The 21,243-nt window shown below is 37.1% G+C and overlaps 1 protein-coding gene across 2 annotated transcripts in view; it reads left to right on the top strand.

The window, feature by feature from the left end:
• The window catches only part of LOC101156820 (noelin-2), a 43,668-nt gene extending 28,983 nt beyond the window's left edge, over positions 1 to 14,685 (top strand). For both annotated transcript variants that reach the window (XM_011478056.3, XM_004071355.3), the window contains exons 2-6: positions 2,606 to 2,755; positions 7,637 to 7,792; positions 10,767 to 10,986; positions 11,618 to 11,724; positions 13,711 to 14,685. In XM_011478056.3, coding sequence (XP_011476358.1) covers positions 2,606 to 2,755; positions 7,637 to 7,792; positions 10,767 to 10,986; positions 11,618 to 11,724; positions 13,711 to 14,385 — 1,308 coding nt within the window. In that variant the 3' untranslated portion in view covers positions 14,386 to 14,685. The remainder of the gene's footprint in view (positions 1 to 2,605; positions 2,756 to 7,636; positions 7,793 to 10,766; positions 10,987 to 11,617; positions 11,725 to 13,710) is intronic.
• Positions 14,686 to 21,243: the final 6,558 nt, after the last annotated feature.

The following is a 21,243-nucleotide window of genomic DNA, read 5'->3' as shown; positions in this document are numbered from 1 at the left end:
TGCTGCATCCCACAATCCACTAGTTCTATTATATCAAGCTTAAGCGATTAAATGTGTTGTAGAGATTAGCATCAATTGCAGGAAAACAAAACCAGCAGTTCCTCCTAGAATGGTCATTAAAACGACTAGAACAGTGTAACATCACATTTTCTCGTCCTGAATGCGTGTCCAAAAATGCATATAGATATCCAGAAGTATATATATATATATATATATATATATATATATATATATATATATATATATATATATATATATATATATATATATATATATATATATATATATATATATATATATATATATAATGAGGCATGCAAAAAGGTTACAAAGGATGGGACAGAACTTTGTCTATTAATCTTCTTTGAGAATCTTTTTAAATTACACAATTTCTTATCTTCCTGCCTTAAGGCTGAATGAGAAACCCTGACCATGTAATTAATATCAAACTTGAATATTACCCATAAGTCATAGTGTGACCTTTAGAAAGCACTGCACACCAACTCTAGGTCATTTTTTATTTCACTATGTTGTTTTCAACTTTAGAACCACAAATCTATTTCAAATGTGTCAAAGTTATTCCTTAAAGCTTAAAAAAGAAAGCTCTTAAGAGATACTCCTGCACCTTGAAGGACTAAAAATGATTTTCATGAATAACTGTGTTCCTTTTTCAACACAATCTGATAGAAAACACAAACACACAGACACACAAACACACATATATATGAACCATGAATCTGCATAATTAGCCACGTAACTATTTACATTTTTTTCCTCTGACAATTTAAAAAAAAGTTATCAAGAAAAGAGATGCACAGTCTAACATTTTTTAACCAAGTAACATTTATCTAACACTATAAGCTAATTATAAAATTCCTTTTTCCAACCATTTATTTCAAAGACCATGTTGTTTAAATGATGAGTTCACTGTTTCTAAGTGTTTCTCCTTCTTGGCTGTGGTTGGTGTTTGTTCTCAGTGGAGAGTCTCAGTGTCCATATCGTGCTGGAAATGAATTTAGAGTCAGGTGCTGCTGTACGGTGACTAACTGCACAATGACTCACAGACATGCAGGAACGCTGAACATGCTGGGATGATCATTTAGCCTTTGTGCCAAAAGCTCCACAGTGAGCCATTCACATGGAAAATAGACATTCAGTTACCCTGAGATATTACTAAATTAGAACAGTGTACTGTGTTATTCCTTACTTTAATTAAATGTGGAGGCATTCATTTGACAAATTCTACTTAATATGCATTGAATATAATGAAGAAGATTAATAAGGGACATATTATATATATATTTATAATGCCATTATTATGGTCTGCAGAAGATGTTTTCTGCATATCTTCAGTCTATTTACTGCAGATCAGTTTTGGAAATCGTAGATTTAGGATTCACTTAGTCTGAGAACGTAAAGGGGGGAAAAGGGAAATCTGGTGACGTGAGAGTTGGAGTAAATAGTGTGGGTGGGAGGAGAGTCAGGAGGACTGGCAGGATGGACAAGATGTGACAGAAAGCACATTGGCTTGCATGGTGATTGCTGCTTCACACTCCAATTGCACAGCAATCCTTTACCCCAAGACATTTTAATCTGACCCACCCCTCAAATCAAAAGTTTAAAACTCTGTCCAAAATGAGCAGCATTGAAAAAAAAACTGCAGCATTTCAAACTATTATCCTGCTGATAATGCTCTCCCTCATTTGGTTGTATTTTACTACTGATTAAAGTTAATGATCGACACCATGAAGCTTTTCCTTCCCCTTTTTCCTAAATATGTGTGTCATTGCAAACCCTCAGCATTGGTTTAAATTAGATTAGTCTGAGAGGCATTCATCCTTTTAGCCTCAGACCTTCTCCACTGGTGAGGGTCTTCATTATTGATCCTTAACAACTGCCTTTCCTTTCTCTGTCCAAAGTTATTAGATGCTTTAATGCAACCCTGTGCATCCTTTCCTCCTCCCTTCTCATTTTTCTTCAGGAATTGCCATTGAGTTTCCTCTATATCACCGTAGTGTTTGTGTCTTCTACCCCCTTCCAGCAATGTCTGAGCTTCATCTGTACATGCATTTCTCTACTTTGTCTTAATTTGGAGTTTGGTTTTCATTTATTTTCTTGTTATAACACCTCTGAAAAACACCTATGTTAGCTTCTTTCTGTCTTTGGCACACTAGTTGTTACAGAGATTAGATTGCTGATGATTTTAATCTGCTGCTGGATAAAACCTCATTCATTTCTTTTGGGTAAGACTCAGTTTTAGCAGATTTTCAAAGGGAAATGTAAAGTACTGAAATTATCCATCACTTTCTGTCTTATGGAGACAGAATGAGCACAAACAATCGTGATAGGGGTGTATCAAAGAGTCCTTTTTCATCCAAACGTTTTCTGCAATACTTTCATGTGGTTGATACGTTTATTGACTTGGAAGTGTTTTCTAAGAGTGGAACGCTTTTCAGATTACTCTTGATGAATGCTGGCAGAATAAAACATTTTGTCTGCACTTGTGCATTTTGAAAAGCCTGCTTAGTGGCAGTACAGATAAACATCAGACAGTAACAAGCTTTTTCTCCACTTGCTCTTACACTGGTTTCTATGTTTTTTGTAGGCTCTTTACCCGAGCCCAGAAGAAGGCTGGCAGATCTACAGTTCAGCACAAGACGCAGATGGGAAGTGTATCTGCACCGTGGTCGCACCAGCCCAGAACATGTGTAACCGCGACCCACGCAGCAGACAGCTTCGCCAGCTCATGGAGAAGGTGACAGCTGTCAATACCACACTCACTTTGAGGCTTGACTGTTACCCACACAGATACACAAACACCAACTGTGAGGCTGTGCTGCCTGCAGCCGTCTGTCACATGCCGGTTTGCTGAAGTGACTTAGCCTCTGACTAATCAGCAGACAGACATGGCATTCATATGAAGATATGGTATTTTTCGAAAGTTTCTGAAAAAGAATTGCTTTAGCAGCAAATGAATCCAAAATGACCTAAGTAGTACACATTTTTAATAGAAATCTGATTCATGTTTATGGTACAGGGCTATAATAATAAAAGAATGTTGTAATGCCATAGAAAACAAGCAGCTACCATTTACAGCACTTTACTTCTTTTTGCCTTTTGTTCATTTATCTTTAGACATGGGAACCTGAAACAATAAATGGTTTTATGATTTGCTGAGCCTCAAAGCAGGAGCACTCATCTTCAGAACTGAGTCATAGCAGAAGGGATTGGTTCATAAAAAGCAGCACTTTGGTGAAAGAAGTTCCCCAGAGGACGTGTAAGCAGAGAAGTAGAAACAAAGAGAGGCGGCTGACATTGATCTGGTCCTCTGAGGAAAGGTGAGGCTGAATCGGGATGCTGAAGGGGCTCAGAGGTTCTGATGGATCAATTAGAACCTGCAACCTATAACATTTGTGTCCTTCCACTTACGCTGTTGAAACACTGAACAATGTGAATTTACACAAGGATATTGAGGGAGTCGCCGTGATTGTTAGTTTTAAAGGATGGCATAACAGCACGATAAATGGATCTTCAGGTGAATCATTCTAAAATAATGATCACGGAGTAGACTTTTAATTTATTTTACAAATAAATGACACATTGGCATATTTTGCTTTGTAGTCCTAAGTACATGCAGCCCAGTGGCTCATTTTATTGATACAATTCCTCCATGGTTTTCAAATAGAAGGGAAACTGCAGATAAATTGAATTCTTGACACAGAGTCACAAAAAACACGTGAAATACCCCAAAAAAATGAAAAGTAAAGAAAAATATAAAATAACTGAAAATGTTTAGAAAAACATCCAGATAAAAAGAGCTATCCACCTTTTTTGGTGAATTTACAAAGGAATATATATAATTACAAGAACCTAGCTTTTGAGTACTGGGGGTAAAGTACAAATATTTGGTATCATTTTTATCCAAGACCAAATATGAAGCCTTTGGTATAAAAAACTAACTAAACCTGAACCAATCCATCCATTGACAGTATACAACTGTTTTGTAAACAGGTAAAAAAATGTATGAATGTATTCATTTAAATTTGACCCTATTCTATAAAATCTTTTAAGTTATTGAAAACTTTGACTTTTAAGTTTATTAACTTAAAATAATTTTGGCAAATGATTGCCTAAAATTTTTTAAGTAGGGGTAACTTATTCGGGTTTACAGTGCAGGAAAAACAGTTTTCCACCTCTTTCTCCACAGTTTTAAAATACTGTGTTATCTACAAAGGATGCCTGAAAAATATGTACTTTCGCAATTATTGTGTGCAATTGCATAAAGAAAAAGCTTCAAAAGAAAGTTGTTAAAGTGGGAAATAATTCAACTAAAATAGCATAAGAAAACTAGATACAATCTATACATTTTTGAAAGGATTTGATGTAAATATATAATAGTGTTTCCTTTTTGTATTTGGTTGTACAATTACATTAAAAAACACTAGTTGTTGGTAGCTACACAATTTTAGGATTTTTTTTAATGTTTATAAATTTGTCAGAAACATTTTACAGAAACATTTCTTTGGGAATAAAAAATCAAAGATTATTTAAATTAATTGCTTAATGTTACTTTTAAAATGAATTCACATTTTTATTTTGTTCTTGAGTAAGATATTGGAAAAAATGAAATGAAAAAAATAAAAAAAAAATATTAAAAAAATAGTAAAATTTTACAAGCATGTTGTTCATTGTTGCATTTTTATGCAATGACAGAGTCAGCAGTCTAGCTTGAAAAGGACATCCAGGGTTAAAGCTATTTTTGCTGTACACCTGAAAGCTGCAAATCAATGAGTGTGATGTACTTGATGGCTCATTAAGCACATCCCAGAACATGGGACGGTACCTCTGGTCCGGATGCAGAAGCTTATGTTGACTGGAAGCCAAGGAGACACCAACAACCGCATAAGCTGCACTGAAGAGAAATACAGGAATGTGTGAAACATTTAGTTGACTCTGAAAGCCAAAAATGAAATGTAACATAAAAAAACTAAACCTGAAAGAAACGCTCCCAGCAGACTACACAACATCGCATCCCCTTTTGACCTCTGTCTGACTGACTGGGTTTAGACTGGATTAAATAAAAAATGAGGACATAGATGGTCATCCCAACAAATTCTACTTGATGCAGGATGAGTCATCACCCTAAACTTATAACAGACTCTCCTGCAAATGACTGGGAATCTGGGACAGCGAGGGTGGGGAGCATCCTGTGAGTAAAAAAGAGGATGGAGGATTTCCAGCTGCCAAAGCATTCGTGAAGGATGGTGACACAGCATTTGTTTGGACTCACCTTTACGCGTTCCTGCAGCTGCTTTATTAGTGCTGGAGCGAAACAGGAAAAGGTTTCGTGATTAAGTAATTCCTCTGCCATTTTGTGATTCTTGTGGGATCTGAGCTGCAGGTGGAACCCGTGGGTTGCACATGAAGTTGTAATAAGTGGGCTGCCAGGGAGTAGGCAAGCAAAACGTTTGGAGCCAAACAGCCTTTATGACACATTGTGACCTTTGAAAGTTGGGGCTGTTTTGTTTTTACGAGCATTCTTTGTGTGCCTGGAACTGTTATGGTCAGGTGGGAGTGGGCGTCTGTTGGCGTTGGGTAATTGGACATATGCAAATACGAAGCCTCCTTTATGCATAGCAACACTGAAACATTTGTCAGCGTTCGGATGGATTTTGGCCAGTTTGCTGCAACAAGCAGGAGGAGAGGGGGGTCTGTGAAGCAGTAGGTGGTTTATGCAGCAATGGAGTAGGCTTTCAAAGTATAAATGTGCTTCTTACTTGGCAAAAATTAGCTCAAAACTAAGTCCTGTGAGGAATAGGATTTAATAAACACCCATTCAGCACTATTTCTGTTCCCATTTCAGGTTTACTTTTGTTCCAATTTGTTTGCATCAATTACCTTCTGGGCAGGAAACATGATATATTTATATCTGACAGTTGTTTAATTATTTTTATTCCCAAAGCAGGATCTGCTGACTTGTTATTAAGGAAAATGAATCCTTAGGATCCCTGATCGTCTCACACGATTTTTCCAAAGTTCTTTTGGAAACTGAGGATTTTGCATTTCAGACATTTTTCGGTACATCTAACACTCAGCAAAATAAAATGTGCCTCTAATTTAACTCAGAAAACAATTTTCTGTACCCCATTACCTCTAAGTCGTTTCATTTGTGGCTTTAGTGGCAGGAGATCTGTCTGCTTTTTGTTTTTCTACAAAATAAATTGTAGAAGGTTTTACATCCCATTCAACATTAACCAGCAACCATGACCATTACTACATTCACCAAAGTATTCAAATTAGGTGAATTCAAAAGAACTGTGTTTGTACTTCGTCAGTAAAGTATATTTTTTGATTATTTTTTAGTTTTGAGGATGTTTTCATTGGACAGCAACGTGTGATGCCTTTTTTAAGCAGTTTGCTCATAAAGCAAACATAGGTGTGCAGGATTTTAGATGATCTGTCCTCTGTATTCCACAGAAGAAAACACAAAAGCTTGTTAAAGCCCTTTGCTTACACATTTTGTATTTCCCTTCAAGCTGTGCTATCTTCCTGTTAAATTGCATGGCTGGCTTTTCTTGCGGTTATTGGAGTTTTTTGACTGGCAGAAAGAGAAGCGTAATATGGAGTTGATCCTAAGCTTTATAGACATCAGAATAAGAGATCGGGCCAAAAAAGAAAAATGTTTCAAAATGAGACATACTTTATCCATGTGTGCAACAAAGATTAGTTCATTAGTTCAAGATACTAATGAAAGTTATGAAAATTAGGCAAACACAGTGGTAGATGTGAGAAATAATTTACCAAACAAAATTCCTGTCAGTTTATATGACCATTGTTGAAGTCACATTTATAGAGAGGATTAAAATGAAGATGCAGTATAGAAACCAAATGTAATGAGACCATTTTGAATTTAGGCACCAAACCACATTTCATCTGCTGATAAAATCCACTGAAGTAATTTTTATTATGTAATAACCCTTTTTTTGTACATTCATTTTATTTGCTTGAAAAGTCACAAACCCAGCAAGCTGTTTCAAACAAATGATGTTGTACCAGATCCCCAAAGTGATTTTTAGTTAAATTGTAATAATAGGCAATAGATCATTTAGTGCCTAAGCACTGTGGTACAATATGTTGCTATAAAACACAAATACCAACACAGCAGAAAAATACTGTAAGGAGTGGTAGACAATTCCATTTTTTTTTGTATGACATTTAATGAAGTTGAATATCTTAGATTTCATTTATTTATTTATTTTTACATGAAATCAAATATATCAGTGAGTCAGTTATAGGGAAAACTTGAGTACTTTTTCGTTTGTTTGTTTTTGTGCTTACTTGTAAAGTTTACACACAGCCTGGGGTTGACTGAAAGGAAAGTGGACGAACTAACCAGCATATCTGCAACTGAAAGCACAATTTTTTTATTTCTGAAAAAAAACATGAAATATTAAAGGAAAAAATCCTAACTTGAAAGCTTGAGATTTTTTATATTTGATCTTTTGTGGAAATCAATTAAAAACTGTGAAGAAGTAAAAATGGACTTGAATGGATTGTATATGTGTAGTCATTACACATTTCAGGAATAAACCAAAAAACATAGTTTCTTAAAGTGCATTTTGTTTGCATGGGACAGGTTCAGAACATCAGCCAGTCCATGGAGGTGCTGGACCTGCGGACCTACAGAGATCTGGAGTACGTAAAGAACACCGAGAGCCTAATGAAAGTGGTGGACGGGAAGCTGAAAGTAGCCTCTGAAAACCCCCGCAGCCTAAATCCAAAGGGCTTTCAGGTAATTGTCTGCATGCTTCCTCCCACCTGGAAGGTTGTGCAGTCAGGACTAATTGTCAAATGAATACAGATTCTATTGTATTGTGATCGCCTGGCAAGCTCACAGGATATGTGCTTCGCTCTTCACAGACAATAAAACTCGGTGACTCTTGATGGACTGCCTCGTAAACACCAGTGCACAAGTTCAGTTCTTTTGTTGAATAATGCGCTCAGTTAAAACAACATGAGCAAATTCACATACAACTGAATTGTCACTTCAATGCTTTAGCCTCTCAACCGCTTTTACTCTATATCCACAACATTGCTGCTGTTCTGTAAAGACATTTGGCACAATTGTTCACATTTGTCTCTACCTTATCCCTCCTGAAGGCTTAGATGCCATTATCAATGAGCCGTTTTGTCTTCCTGCCCACAAAATGTCTTGTCCAGGCTTTCCCTGCATTTTTCATGCTCTTTCAGAAATTAGATGGGCCATAAAATAGTGTTATTAAAAAATGTCTTAATAAATACACAATGTGCCTTGTCACTGGGTTTTAGGCTCAGGAAAAAACAAACAAATAGTGTCTGCATTCTGCTAAAGTTTTTCCTACATTTGTTGAATTCGTTGACCAATCAGTTGAATATGCAAAGAAAAATGCAGCATATTGCCACATTTATCAGAACGCAGTTCTTACATGTTTGTTCTGAAACAGAAAAAAAGCAGTGTTTGACCAGATCATGTTGGCTGACGAATGAGTCCAGCTTAACGTTGCCAATGGCACAGCGTGGGAGATTAACGAGAGTGAATTTTCACAGCTTGAAAAAGTGAAAATTAGATTTATGATGTGGCGCCACAGGGCAGAGAGCTGCTCCATCACCAGATTTACGATAAACCCTCACAAGGAGGAAACAACCCTTCCTGTGGCGACTGTACTTTATTGATACACCTTTATACCCTCTTGAGCTTTTTACCTTCACAGTCAGTTTTACTTCCTTGCTGCTTCCTGCACTCCTTAAGTACACATTGTTCTTTTTTTTTAACCTTTTTTACCTTGTGACAGTGTATTGGAAAAGAAATGCATGCTTTTAATTTAGCCATCAATGACAAATGACCATGAAAAAAACATGTCTAAAACTATAAACCATTAACAAGCACAAACAAAATCCAAAGGTTTATTTGTTAAACCATAATGGGGTTTGTGTGGTGCTGTTTCTCAAAATGTTTCTTCTCTTCTGAGAACATTTCATGTGCTCAGCAGTGAGTGGTTGTTGTGTGATTTTCCTCATTATGTCACCTCAAACATTTTCAAAAAGTGTCATATTACTGTCAGGATTGGCACGCACACATCTATGAGTCTGCAAAGCTACACTTTTGATGTGAATGTTTGGCAACATTCTGCTGAAATACCATGTATGAAGCAGTTGATAACGTAATGTTCCCCCCCAAAAAATACCAGAGTTCCCACTGCTTCAGGACTATCTTCAAAAATATACAGGGGAAATTTCAATGGGCACCATGCACTCCTGTTCCACCACAGATGCTAATTCTGAGCCCCTTGTTGACCACATTTTCAACATTTTAGACATGAAGGTGTGTTGGCTTCTTTTGTCCCAGTTTGGATGCAGCAGCAGTGAATGGAAAACTCCAAAAATGGACTTGCATTCATGTCATGCTTGGAACTTAAAAGGTTCCACACATAAAATAGCAGTTTTGCACAATTTTGAACAGCTTTAAGCAATCTTAGTAAAACTCACAATAAGTTTACTGATCCATACGTGGAGACTTTTCGAGTCGGGTGCTTTGTATATAACACCTTTATATGTAGGCTGCATGGTGGCGCAGTGGTTAGCGCTCTTGCCTCACAGCAAGAAGGCCCCTGGTTCAAGTCTTGGCTGGGGGAGCTGAAACAGAACAACAGTAGGGGAACTTTCTGTGTGGAGTTTGCATGTTCTCCCTGTTCATGCATGGATTTTCTCCGGGGACTCCGGCTTCCTCCCACCGTACAAAAACATGCTTCGTAGGTTAATTGGCCACTCCAAATCGTCCATAGGTGTGAATGTGAGTGTGCATGGGTGTGGGATATGTGTGACCCTGCGACAGACTGGCGACCTGTCCAGGGTGTCCCCTGCCTTCGCCCATAAGTGGCCAGGATAGGCTCCGGCAGCCCCGTGACCCCAAAAGGGACAAACGGATGAAAATTAATGATTGAATGAACCTTTATATACATGTGTTTTTGGCGATAAGTGAAATATTGTCTGAAAGACCTACTTCAATGAAAATCATGCTTTTGGTGTTTTTACCGTGTTTTTGTGGCATTCTTCTCATGATGGAGGACATATAGTAAAGATTTCTTATAAAAAATTTAAATAGCATTTCTGACTATTTATTTATTCAAATCGTTGTGAATCAGAAACAGATGAAAAAAATGCTGTAAGAAAAAGATTGTAGCAGTGATGTGATTGTAACAGCCGGAGGACCAAAAGCTCCATGCTCCGTTCCATTCTGATGCATCCACTTGCAGACAAATACGTCCACATCCGTCTTCGTTTCCTTTATTTGAGCTGGTATATGGCTCAAAACTTAACAGATGGATAGCTCAAATACTGCTCACCATTTTTGTTGCACCAGTAATGTTATGTTGGGGTTGTTAGGAGCAGTAAGCTAATGGGAGAGCATGTTAACAAAGGGATGATGGGTAATGGTAGCGGGCTTACTCCAAGTCAACAGTCCAGCCCACAACTCAGGGGGATAATTGTAATAAACTACAGCTGCTCTGCAGAAACTGTCCTAAAACAACACGTGTTTTTTAGCACTCTCAAAAATGGCATAATCCAAATTAAAAGACCACTGGGAACGCTTTTACAGTAGATCAAAAGATGATCAGAGTGAGTCTTTAATCCTTACAAGAACCCATAATCTCATTTTCCGTCAGTCTTTCTCTCAACACTGACTTCCTGTATATTCCATGTCTTTTTCTTTGTGTGAACAAACACAGGAGTTAAAGGATAAAGTGGCCCAGCTGCTTCCCCTCCTGCCAGTCCTGGATCAGTACAAAAATGATGCCAAGATGATCCTACGTCTCCGGGAAGAGGTGAGGAACCTGTCATTGGTGCTCATGACCATCCAGGAGGAGATGGGGGCCTATGACTATGAGGAGCTGCGCCAGAGAGTCCTGCTGCTGGAGACCAGACTCCACTCCTGCATGCAGAAACTAGGTATCCAGTCTATTCCAATGCAATGAATGTGAATGAAACAAAAAACATTTTTGCCACGGGGGTAATATTTCTAGCTTCAGCAGAGAAAGAGTTTCAGAGAAATTTGGTAATTGCTCATGTTCCCCACAGATCCCTTTTTTGTTTTCAGGATAACAGTAAAAATGCAAAAGCTTGGAATTGATTGTGGGACAAAGTGGAGTCATTGTTTATGACCCTTTTCACTTTCTGATGAAACACTTCTGCTTCATGGGAATTCTGCTGTGTAAGAAAACAAGGGTGTGAAAACAGAAAAGAGCAAAGAAAAGCTGATTTGAATAACGAAAAATACAAATATTTTTTACCTATTAGCTAAGTGGCCTAGTGAGAGAGCGTCTATCCCTTTGACTAGGAGGTTGTGGGCTCAAACTATCAAATGATTGTCTAGCAGGGCTGTGTCTGCAGCTCAATTTTCCCCAAAATGATGGGTCAGACATGGATTACAAATTGTCCTACACTTAGGTGTTTGAAATTTTTGAATAAACTATTTTTAAATAGTAAAACAATGACGCTGAACTTACTAGACTATGTCTACGTCTGCAGCTTTGTGCTTTTGCATACTTCTCCTGTAACTCTTCTGCTTCTTTGACCTCAGGTTGCGGGAAGCTCACAGGCGTCAGTAATCCCATCACTGTGCGTGCATCGGGCTCAAGATTCGGCTGTTGGATGACAGATACTATGATACCCAGCTCAGACAACAGAGTAAGTCTCTCGGTCTTTCCATTCTCACTTTTAAGCTCAAGAAAGAAAATGAAATACAGAAAATTAACAAAGTGGCTGTGTAAAAAGGAACATCCCTGTCGGCTGGGCTGTCATGCTGCGTCATTGACTGATTAAATGTTTTGTCTGAGTGGGACTTTTCTTCAACTGCAGAGATTGAGAGATGCAGAGAGAAACGTGAGTGCAAAGCCTGAGTCACTGATGGATTGCATCTGCTTCCTCTTTGTCTTCCTCTTACTCTGTACTTCAGCTGATTAATCACTTTATCATCAAAGAGGGAATGAATGAGCTGTTTTTGCTGAAGTTTTCTGAATCACCTGAATAATTACCTGGAGTGTGCCAAGAAGCTCCTGACTGACCATGTATTGATGCTCTTTAATGACGAGTGATGACATGTTTACAAGAAAGAAAATGGTTAGAATGGAGCAGGGAGAGAAAAAAGGAAAATAAACTGCATAAAAAAGTGAAAGAGGAATATTTTTTTTGCATGGAAGAAAGGAACCTGGTAACGTTGAGGAGAAGAGATGGGGCTGGCCTTTCAATGAATCCCAACAAGCTAAACAGCTGATGCAGACAGGAAAGGTCAACCTCTGTGAATGAATTATCTGATCTCTGCTTTAATCACCTGAGTAGCTGAGATCATATTCCACTCTTCATATTAATGCACTGTTAGATTAACAATCTGATACATCAACATCAGCTACAGTCATCAAAATTTCATGTAGGGATTTTCCCAAAGAATCGATCCCTGTTTGGTTTGGTTCGACTGAAGCTTCAAACAAATGAAAAGTTAAGTTTTTTCACCTAATTAATAATAAGCTTTAGCATTTCATTTCACTGATCTCAATCTACAAACTGCAGAAGGCTTGTTTTACACCTGACAAGGAGCCGAGGACAAGACAGAAATAATGGTGGAAGAATATAAGGCCAAAAAAAGACAGACAAGTTCTACTTGATGTTTGAGATGACTAATATCCACTTTCCTCTAAAAATGTCCTGACATCTTAACCCAAGGGAACTCACAGGGTCAAATATGGCAGCTGTTTTAATTTTCATCTTTGTTTTTTATATTTTCATTTTACGTATTTGAGCTGATGTTAATTGCTGCTACCCAAAATGAACAAACAAACAAAAAAATGTTCAATTAACTTTAAAATCTCAGAATAAAGCTTTTCTTGGCTTTTTCGGGGTTTAATAAAAAATCCTCTGTGAAACACTGGGGTCTAAACACTGCAGAGAAACTTGAAAAAGGTGTAAGGTCTTTCTGACCGTACACCTTTGATGATAGCAGCTGGTTTAAGTATGAAAATACTCCTTCCAAAGTTTTGCTTTTTAATTACAGAATGTTCAGAAAACCAAGAAAAATAGACCATTTTTATTTTTTGATTTACCTTTTCTTTAACTGACTTTAAAAGATGAACCAGTTCACCTCATTTACTCAAAATCTTACGTACATTTTTCAGGTTTTTACCCTAAGAAAGGAATGCAAAACTTTTACTAACAGCTGTTAAAGGGAATGCTGCTTCCCTTTATGTGCTGCTGGAATGAGATGGCACAAACAGTCAGAGAGTCAGCATGCAGATCCGTTGAGTCTGCTTGAGGAAAATCATAGCGTTGTTAAATGGATTGATTTTCCGTGTATGTGGACTGGAAAGGGCAGAGACCACAAGCAGCGGCTACCTGCAGAGTGCAGGCAATATCGTTACCCACATGCATGAACCATCAATAATTCTCCACATTGATTTCCAAGCAACTTCCTGAAGACACACACTCAAACAGGCAGATGCTCCACAAGTTCTAATCACTCTGGTTTAGGCTCTGTTGTTTCTAGTAACAGGAAATGACCCGTGCATTCTTTTAGAGAAGTTTCAGACACAACACACTGATAGTTTAATGCACCGCTTGTTAGCATGGATTAGTTTGTTCCTCAGAACATGAATAATTTATCTATTCTTTTTTTTTAAACAGGTGTGGTACGTTGATGGCTACTTCAAGGGGCGTCGTGTTCTGGAATATCGCACCATGAACGATTTTGTGAAAGGCCAGAACTTTGTGCAGCATTCGCTCCAACATCCTTGGGCTGGCACTGGCCATGTGGTCTACAACGGCTCCCTGTACTACAACAAATACCAGAGCAACATTATCGTCAAGTACCACTTCCGCTCTCGAAGCGTCCTGGTGCAGCGCAGTCTGAGCGGTGCCGGATATAACAACACCTTCCCTTACTCCTGGGGCGGCTACTCTGACATTGACCTGATGGCGGATGAGAATGGTCTTTGGGCTGTTTACACCACCATATCAAATGCTGGGAACATTGTCATTAGTCGCTTAGAGCCCCAGACTCTGGAGGTCCTGCAGACATGGGACACAGGTTACCCAAAGCGCAGTGCTGGAGAGTCTTTTATGATCTGCGGCACGCTCTATGTCACCAACTCTCATCTTGCTGGTGCTAAGATCTACTTTGCCTATTACACTAACACATCAAGCTATGAGTACACAGACATCCCATTCCACAATCAGTACTCCCACATCTCCATGATGGACTATAACCCCAGGGAAAGAATGCTTTATACCTGGAACAACGGACACCAGGTGCTTTACCACGTCACACTCTTCCAGGTTATAAAGACATCTGGAGACTGAGGGTCCAAGGTGCTGACCCAAACAAGCTGTGATAAATGTTCATAAGAGACAAAAGGGGCCGGGTGGAGGGGGGTTATGGAATATTTGGGCTGGGGGCTTCAAAGTACAGACGCAGGCTTGGGTTTTTTTAAAAGAATTTCAATCTTCATAGAGTGCTATTATTCACATTCTCAGAACACTCCGACTGTGGAGTCGCTAAAGACACAAAGACTGAGCGCATCTTTTTTTCTGTCTGTGATGAGTAAGCATGTGGTTTTTTTTTTATTTTTGATGACAAATAAACATCTTATTTACCATTTACCATGTTGTATTTTTTATGTCTATTTTTCCGTAATTTTATTCCTAAATGACATAAAAATAGAAAGTAGAATAAAATATCAAAGCTTATGATTAATCAACAAGAAGAAAAACTTGGAATCAATATTCTTGGAGAAAGTAAGTGTCTCGTTCATCTTTTGCCAAGTGAAAGGATTAGGCAGCAGCATGCTGAGAAGAGAAAATTTGAACTGCGACAAACCGTGTCCTAAAAAACAAATTATTCCTTTAAGAGAGAAAAACCTTTGGACTTGTACAAGCTGGATAAGAAATCATTGTAATTTTTGGTGCACATAATGATAGCTCTTATTTCAGTAAGGTGAAATTAAAGTGAAACCGAGGCATCTGGTTTAAAAAAAAAATCATTTTTAAGGATTAAAGGAAAAACCAAGATGCGAGAGTTGAAACGAAAAAGTTGCTTGCAATTAAACAGAGATATATTTCTTTATAGCCACAGATTGTTTTCAACCTTTAGTTTCAATTCAAATCTTGTTAGTCGGCAAGCGACCCTGCAACTCCACAAAACACAAAGCATTCTGGCATTTCTTTCAGAGGACACTGGAGAAAGAGGGGGTATCAAAAACAAATCCGACTGTATTTTCATTTTTTAGGTCTTTAGGGAAGCATTCTTTGCTGCAGACTCAGAGGACCTCAAATGAAATAAGAGGTCACCGTCTTCTTATCCTTTGTAACCATGGTGATTTTGCCCATCCTGAATGACCTTTCTATCAATAAGAACTGTGCAAAAGTGAACCTCCGTTATTGTATAGTGACTGACATTTAGGAGAAATAAACAATATACATTGATAGAGAGCATTCGGCAGCATCAGATCATCTCAGTGTTGAATTATTTACAACATCAAAGAAAGTTGCAAAGAAAGTTGGGATAAAGATTTCACACTAACTGTAGATATTGAGAAACTAACTGAGAAAAAAATGAATCATGATTCATATTAATAGACCAAAAGGTCCAATGAATCTTTTGCCTTTTTAGTGCCTACATAAAAATGTCAAACTGCTATAGGACTGAAGCAGCTGTTGATAGGGACTGCATTGAATTATAAAAGCATGTCAAAGATTGCTCACAGTAACGATAAGTGCCTTACTGATACATTTTTGTTGAAGGCGGAGGGTTTCAGTTCCATCAGAGCTAAATGTAAAGCATGACTGGCCATGGCAATAAAAGCATTAAAGATGACTGCTCCTTCCAGGCAAGAAACCTCTAATTTAAAAGTAGAAATGGAAGAATAACTGAACGCACTCATCTTATCTGTGGAAAAATACCATGTTTTCATTCAAATCCATCATTTTCGTTTCTAAAAACCTATAGTCAAATGAATCCCAGAGCAAAAACATGGGATAGATTTAGCAAATGTCCTTTATGATGAGACACTTCAGTTGCTAAACTGGAAGAAATTAAGTTGATCAAAAAATACTAATAGGGAGACAACAAAAGGCTTGTACATACATTTTTATTTTAGGGCATCAATACATTTTTTTGCGCTCTGTTGTACCCTGAAATACAAAAGAAAACAAGAAACAAGTAGATGCGGGAACGTTTTTAACATTTTTTTATTTACAAAATTTTCTTTTCTATTTTCAGATTTTGGCAAATACCGACAAATGTCAGGGACTGCAAACAAATCAGCACAGCAGGTCTCTCTTTTTTTTTTTTTTTACAATCCTGCTTCTGTGATGTTTGCAGATCTTGGTTAAAAGGTTTTCATGAAAAGCTTTCCAGCTTTCAGCATTAATTCTGTCCTTCAAAAGGTAATAATTATCACTTAGAACAGCTACAAGCCACCACAAAATAAGGAGCTTGAAGCTGTTACTGAAAATAGTATCAGTAGTTTGTCTAAAGACTGTACAAATTAAAGATTCCTTTTAGATTATTTTCTATTCATTCATTTCTCAGTCTCGTTTTAAAGGATGTTATTCCTATAATTATTTTAGCATCTACGTAACGAAGCCTTTGCCGCAGTTTCAGTTTTTAGATGAGAGTACAGCTGTGGTTTCCTGTTTGGATCTGTGCTTGTGCCCTTTAAATTCTGCAGATTACCTTCCCCAAATTCTTTGAATTATTCAGTGGTCTGCACTGTGGTGGAAATCCCCTAGTGTGCTCCTTAGTGTGAGTGTTTTTGGACTCACTAGATTAATACAATCATTTTCTGACATCACCCATTTGTAAAACCTGGTTCATAGTGTCAGCTGTCAAATTAAATCCTTAATGGGCTGAGAAAACAGGTTTTTTTAATTACATTTCAAGCTTTCTGAAAATTATTATGATCACAACAATACATTTTTATTGTAAATATCCTTTATATTTACCCTTTATTTCTATAAAACTACGTCAACAATTTTAAAAACTTTTCTTTCTAATGCCTATAAGAAGTTGTTATATTTTGCTATAAATATGCAAAGTGATGCTCAGACAAAAAAAAAAAAAAAAACTTTCAGTCACAATATAGATTACAGATTGTTGTCCTAAAAACACTTCCAAACCATTATATGTAACCCTGCTAAAGCATTGTGTCTCTATAAATGTGTCAGGTTACATCTTCTCTAAGAAAGGTCTACTTGTCACAACACAGCCTGTGTGGTGAGCAACAGTAGGCTACTTATGTGTCTGCTCTGTTCAGTGTCTTCCACAGAGTGAGATGGAAAGTGGTGGTTAGGTTACATGAAATATAAAACAGAAGGAAATGAAAGATGTTTGTCTTAGTCCAAAAGGGTTTGAGACTGAAAATTTCTTTAAAAAAAAACAAAAGTTTGTGCAGAATGGCACTAAACCAGGAACTTCAATGACCTGATTTCAGGTGTCTTTCATTAGCCACATCAAAAAAATAAAATGTACTTCACCTGACAGTGAAGATATTAATAATGTTAATAATAGAGTCAATATCTTAATTTATTTATTGTTATTTTCATCAAAACAAGCATTTTATTTCCTTGTGACAGAATTTGTCTTTTTTTAATGAAGATTTAAATGTAGCCCCTTCTTTGTATTATTATGAATTATTTTGCCTGCTTTAGACTTAAAAAAAATATTTAAATTGATGCCAATTTTCTTATTGCCTTTTTTGCCTATGAGCATTTGGTTTTTTACATATAAATGTTTCCCATGTTTTAACTCCCACATCTGTTTCTGTGAGGAACAAATGTTTTATGAGCCAAATGCTGCATAAACGTTGAAGCAGTGTTTTGTCACTCGCCCGTGGCGCATTATTTCATAATTTCCCACCTTTATAATGACTGTTTTCACATCTGGTGTCAGCTGCTGCTCCATCAAATTTGACGGGTGTGTCTGCATGAAAATGAGAAGCATTCAGGGAAATCAGAAGCATTCTCCTCTTTTCCCACCATGAAGTCTTGATGTCTTACTTTTAACTCAAAGGGGCTCTGTTTTATTCATTCGCTTACAACTCAACCAACATTCTGTGATCTTTTCATTTACTTACAGAAGTTGACAAACTCTAAAACTTTGCATTTTTTAAATTTTGCTCACACAAGACATTTTAATATAACATGACAACACAACTGGGTACAGTGACAATGGATCCTTCCATCCAGAAATATAAAAAAAAACATGCATACACTGGGAGAACATGCAAACTTAATACAGAGAGATTCAAACCAGGGCCTTTCCACTGTGAAGTGAGACGCCAACCCCTGCGCCAGTGGGAAGCCCTGACTACAGATCATTTTCCAAAAAGAGAATATAAAAAGTGACTTGGTTGATGATCAGAAGGGTGAGAAGGGTGTGATCATTTTTTCTTGTTATTCAGAGACTTGCAGTTGTTGAAACTGGGCTGGCAGCACCAAAAATATTCACGTCTAAACACCAAAGAATTGATTTCAAGATCTTGCTGAAAAACAACATGAAAAAAATAGAAAATGTGCTTTCTTTCATGCTTTGTTGCAATCTTGCATTTTTATTGAATGACACTAAATCCCAAAGAAAAGATGTGAAAAGTATCAGAATAAAAGTTTGTGTCCAGCAGCAATTAGGAAAAACATGTTTGACTTAACAAAGAAAGGAGATTTGAAATGATTTGTACAAAGAAGTTGTGGCATAAAGAAGCTGAAGGAGATGTGCATGTAGCAGTTGTGCATGAGCTGTGGCAGGGATCTGCAGCCTTTAACACATAAATAACCATTTGGTCCAGTTTCTTACAAAAAAGTCAGAGGGCAGCAAAGTCCTCCTCCCCAACATTTGGAAAAATAAGCTCTATTTATGTTTTTGTGGCTATCAAACCCTTCATTAATATAGTGTAGCATTTAAATATTTACAATAATTTAATTCTAGATATATCTTTCTATTATAATAATTTTGACAGCGGCACATACAAGTTCCTTTCAAAATAAAATACATTCTGTCTCAAATAGATTTGAAATTACACTTTAAGAACTTTGCCTCCAAACAGCAAAAAGACATAAAATAAGAATAAGAGTTTAAATGTATTCTGATAATGAACCATTCTGACTATAGATCAAACCTTTAACCATCGTTTTTGTTGAGTTATTTGACCTGTATGCATTTAGGAGGAATGGTAAAGTTCCCTAATACCTCCTTATTTAGTATAAAGTCAGCAGTGATTAAAAAAAAGACAATAAGTTTTTACCCATGTAAGACCATCTTTATTTAAAAATATAGAAATAAATACCAAAACTTAGCAAACAACCTAATTATTGAATGTAATCATTAACATTTTTCTCTAAAACCAGAGAGCATGTGCTCCCACCAGATGATCCCTCAGGCTCAGGAGCCTCTGGTTGCCGACCCCTGAGCTGGAGGAATCATCTGGTGGGAGATGGAGCCTTGTTCAACACACTGTCAGATTTTATTGATGCAAAAAAAAACATGACAAATAATGATTGACTGACTGCAGAGTGGCTTTATTGTTTTCATATATTCAGAGTATTTGGTCAACCTGAATTCTCATATATAGTGAGCTCCGGCAAAAACAGTCAAACTACTTTCATGGAGCAGATAAAATAGCATTTCTAGGAAGGAGACATAAAGACGACAACTGAGAAAGTAAAGGCAACTGTGTCAGTGTGACCTGTCCTAAGACACTCTGAGACTCTCATTAGATAAACAAAACTCTGTTACTCATCTTGATACGTTCACATGTTAGAACCAAGTCCTGATGGGAAAACTAAAACCCTTGGAGCTTTGTTTTATCCTTTCAGGTATGACAGTTTTTTTTTCCTTTATTGTACCTTTTTGCACTACCTTCGTTGTTAATTAACTGTGCCCTCACAACACACCTAGAGATCAACACTTCCTCACCCAGGAGGCCCTGCATGGGGATGACAGCACTGAACAAGGTTTTGAAGACTTGCTTCTCCCCCCGATTAAATAAAAAAAACTTGCATCATCTTCTCTTTTTATTCTTCTCACATTTCATATTCGTATTTGAAGTCTGAAGGGAGGAAGAGGTGCAAAGATTGAATAATGGCTTCCTGCAAAACAAGATAAATTTAGTCAACTTCGACCAAAAAACTTTGCTCATTAATTAGATGTGTGTTTTGAAGCTTTGACTCAGCACCCAAACCTCTGATTGTTCTCTCCACAGGTTTGTGTGAAACGGTGTCAGAAAAGAATGCTAGAAGTTACAGAGCCTGCAGAATTCCGTCTCTATATGTAAATTGACTGTAGTTTGAAAGTAAAGCACATTTAAAGCTATTTGATGATTCAAAGTAAAAACTTAAACTTTGTCTGTAGAATTCCATTAAATTTAAAAACCCCTAAGCACTGCTGCGGATTTTTACTGATTGTAATATCATGACTTCTTTCACACACCCAATATATATTTTAAATCTCTTCAACGTATTGTTTCCTCCGTGTTTGCTCAATGCAATTTTGATGCTTTGCTCAGGACAAATTTATAAAAACACTGAAATTGTTTTTTACTAGGAATCCATTTGCTAAATGTCCACCAAATGGACATAATGTTCTGCCAGAACAAAGATGTTATGTTACACCAACACTGAAACTAAAATGTTGATCAAATTTATTCTGTGTTCTTCAGGTTTACCTTCAAGCAAATCTATCAACACCTTTACAGTTTCTCCAGAGGGAGCAGAAACACAATCAATAAAAGTCTTTCCAGCTATATGTATACCTCCTCAAATCCCAGGTCTGCACGTCTAAACACTGACTCCAGGGCAAAATGAAAACAATACTTTTTTTTTTTTTTTAAATAAAGAGGAATCAAAAATGTCTAAACATGGACTCAAATGGATAAACACAAAAAGACCAGTCAGGGAAAAGAAATCAATGACAAGAATCTGGCAGAAAAATAAAAAATAAAAAAAGAATCTAGCAAACAAAGACAAGAAAGCCTGTATTTCCAGCTTTTTGTCATTGAAACTCTGATCTCCACCAACAAAGTTACACAGTCCACATTTTCTTTTGACCATCGAAAAAATGTCCACATCACATTACCCATCTTCATTTAGTAGATGGAAAATCTATACTGTTTAAAATAAATGCTGCTGGAACTGTGATATCTTGCTAATGAAAAAAACTTGCTGGCT

This window comes from Oryzias latipes, chromosome 8, assembly GCF_002234675.1.
Source record: "Oryzias latipes chromosome 8, ASM223467v1".
Lineage (NCBI taxonomy): Eukaryota > Metazoa > Chordata > Actinopteri > Beloniformes > Adrianichthyidae > Oryzias > Oryzias latipes.
This window is presented reverse-complemented; position numbering and strand designations above follow the sequence as displayed.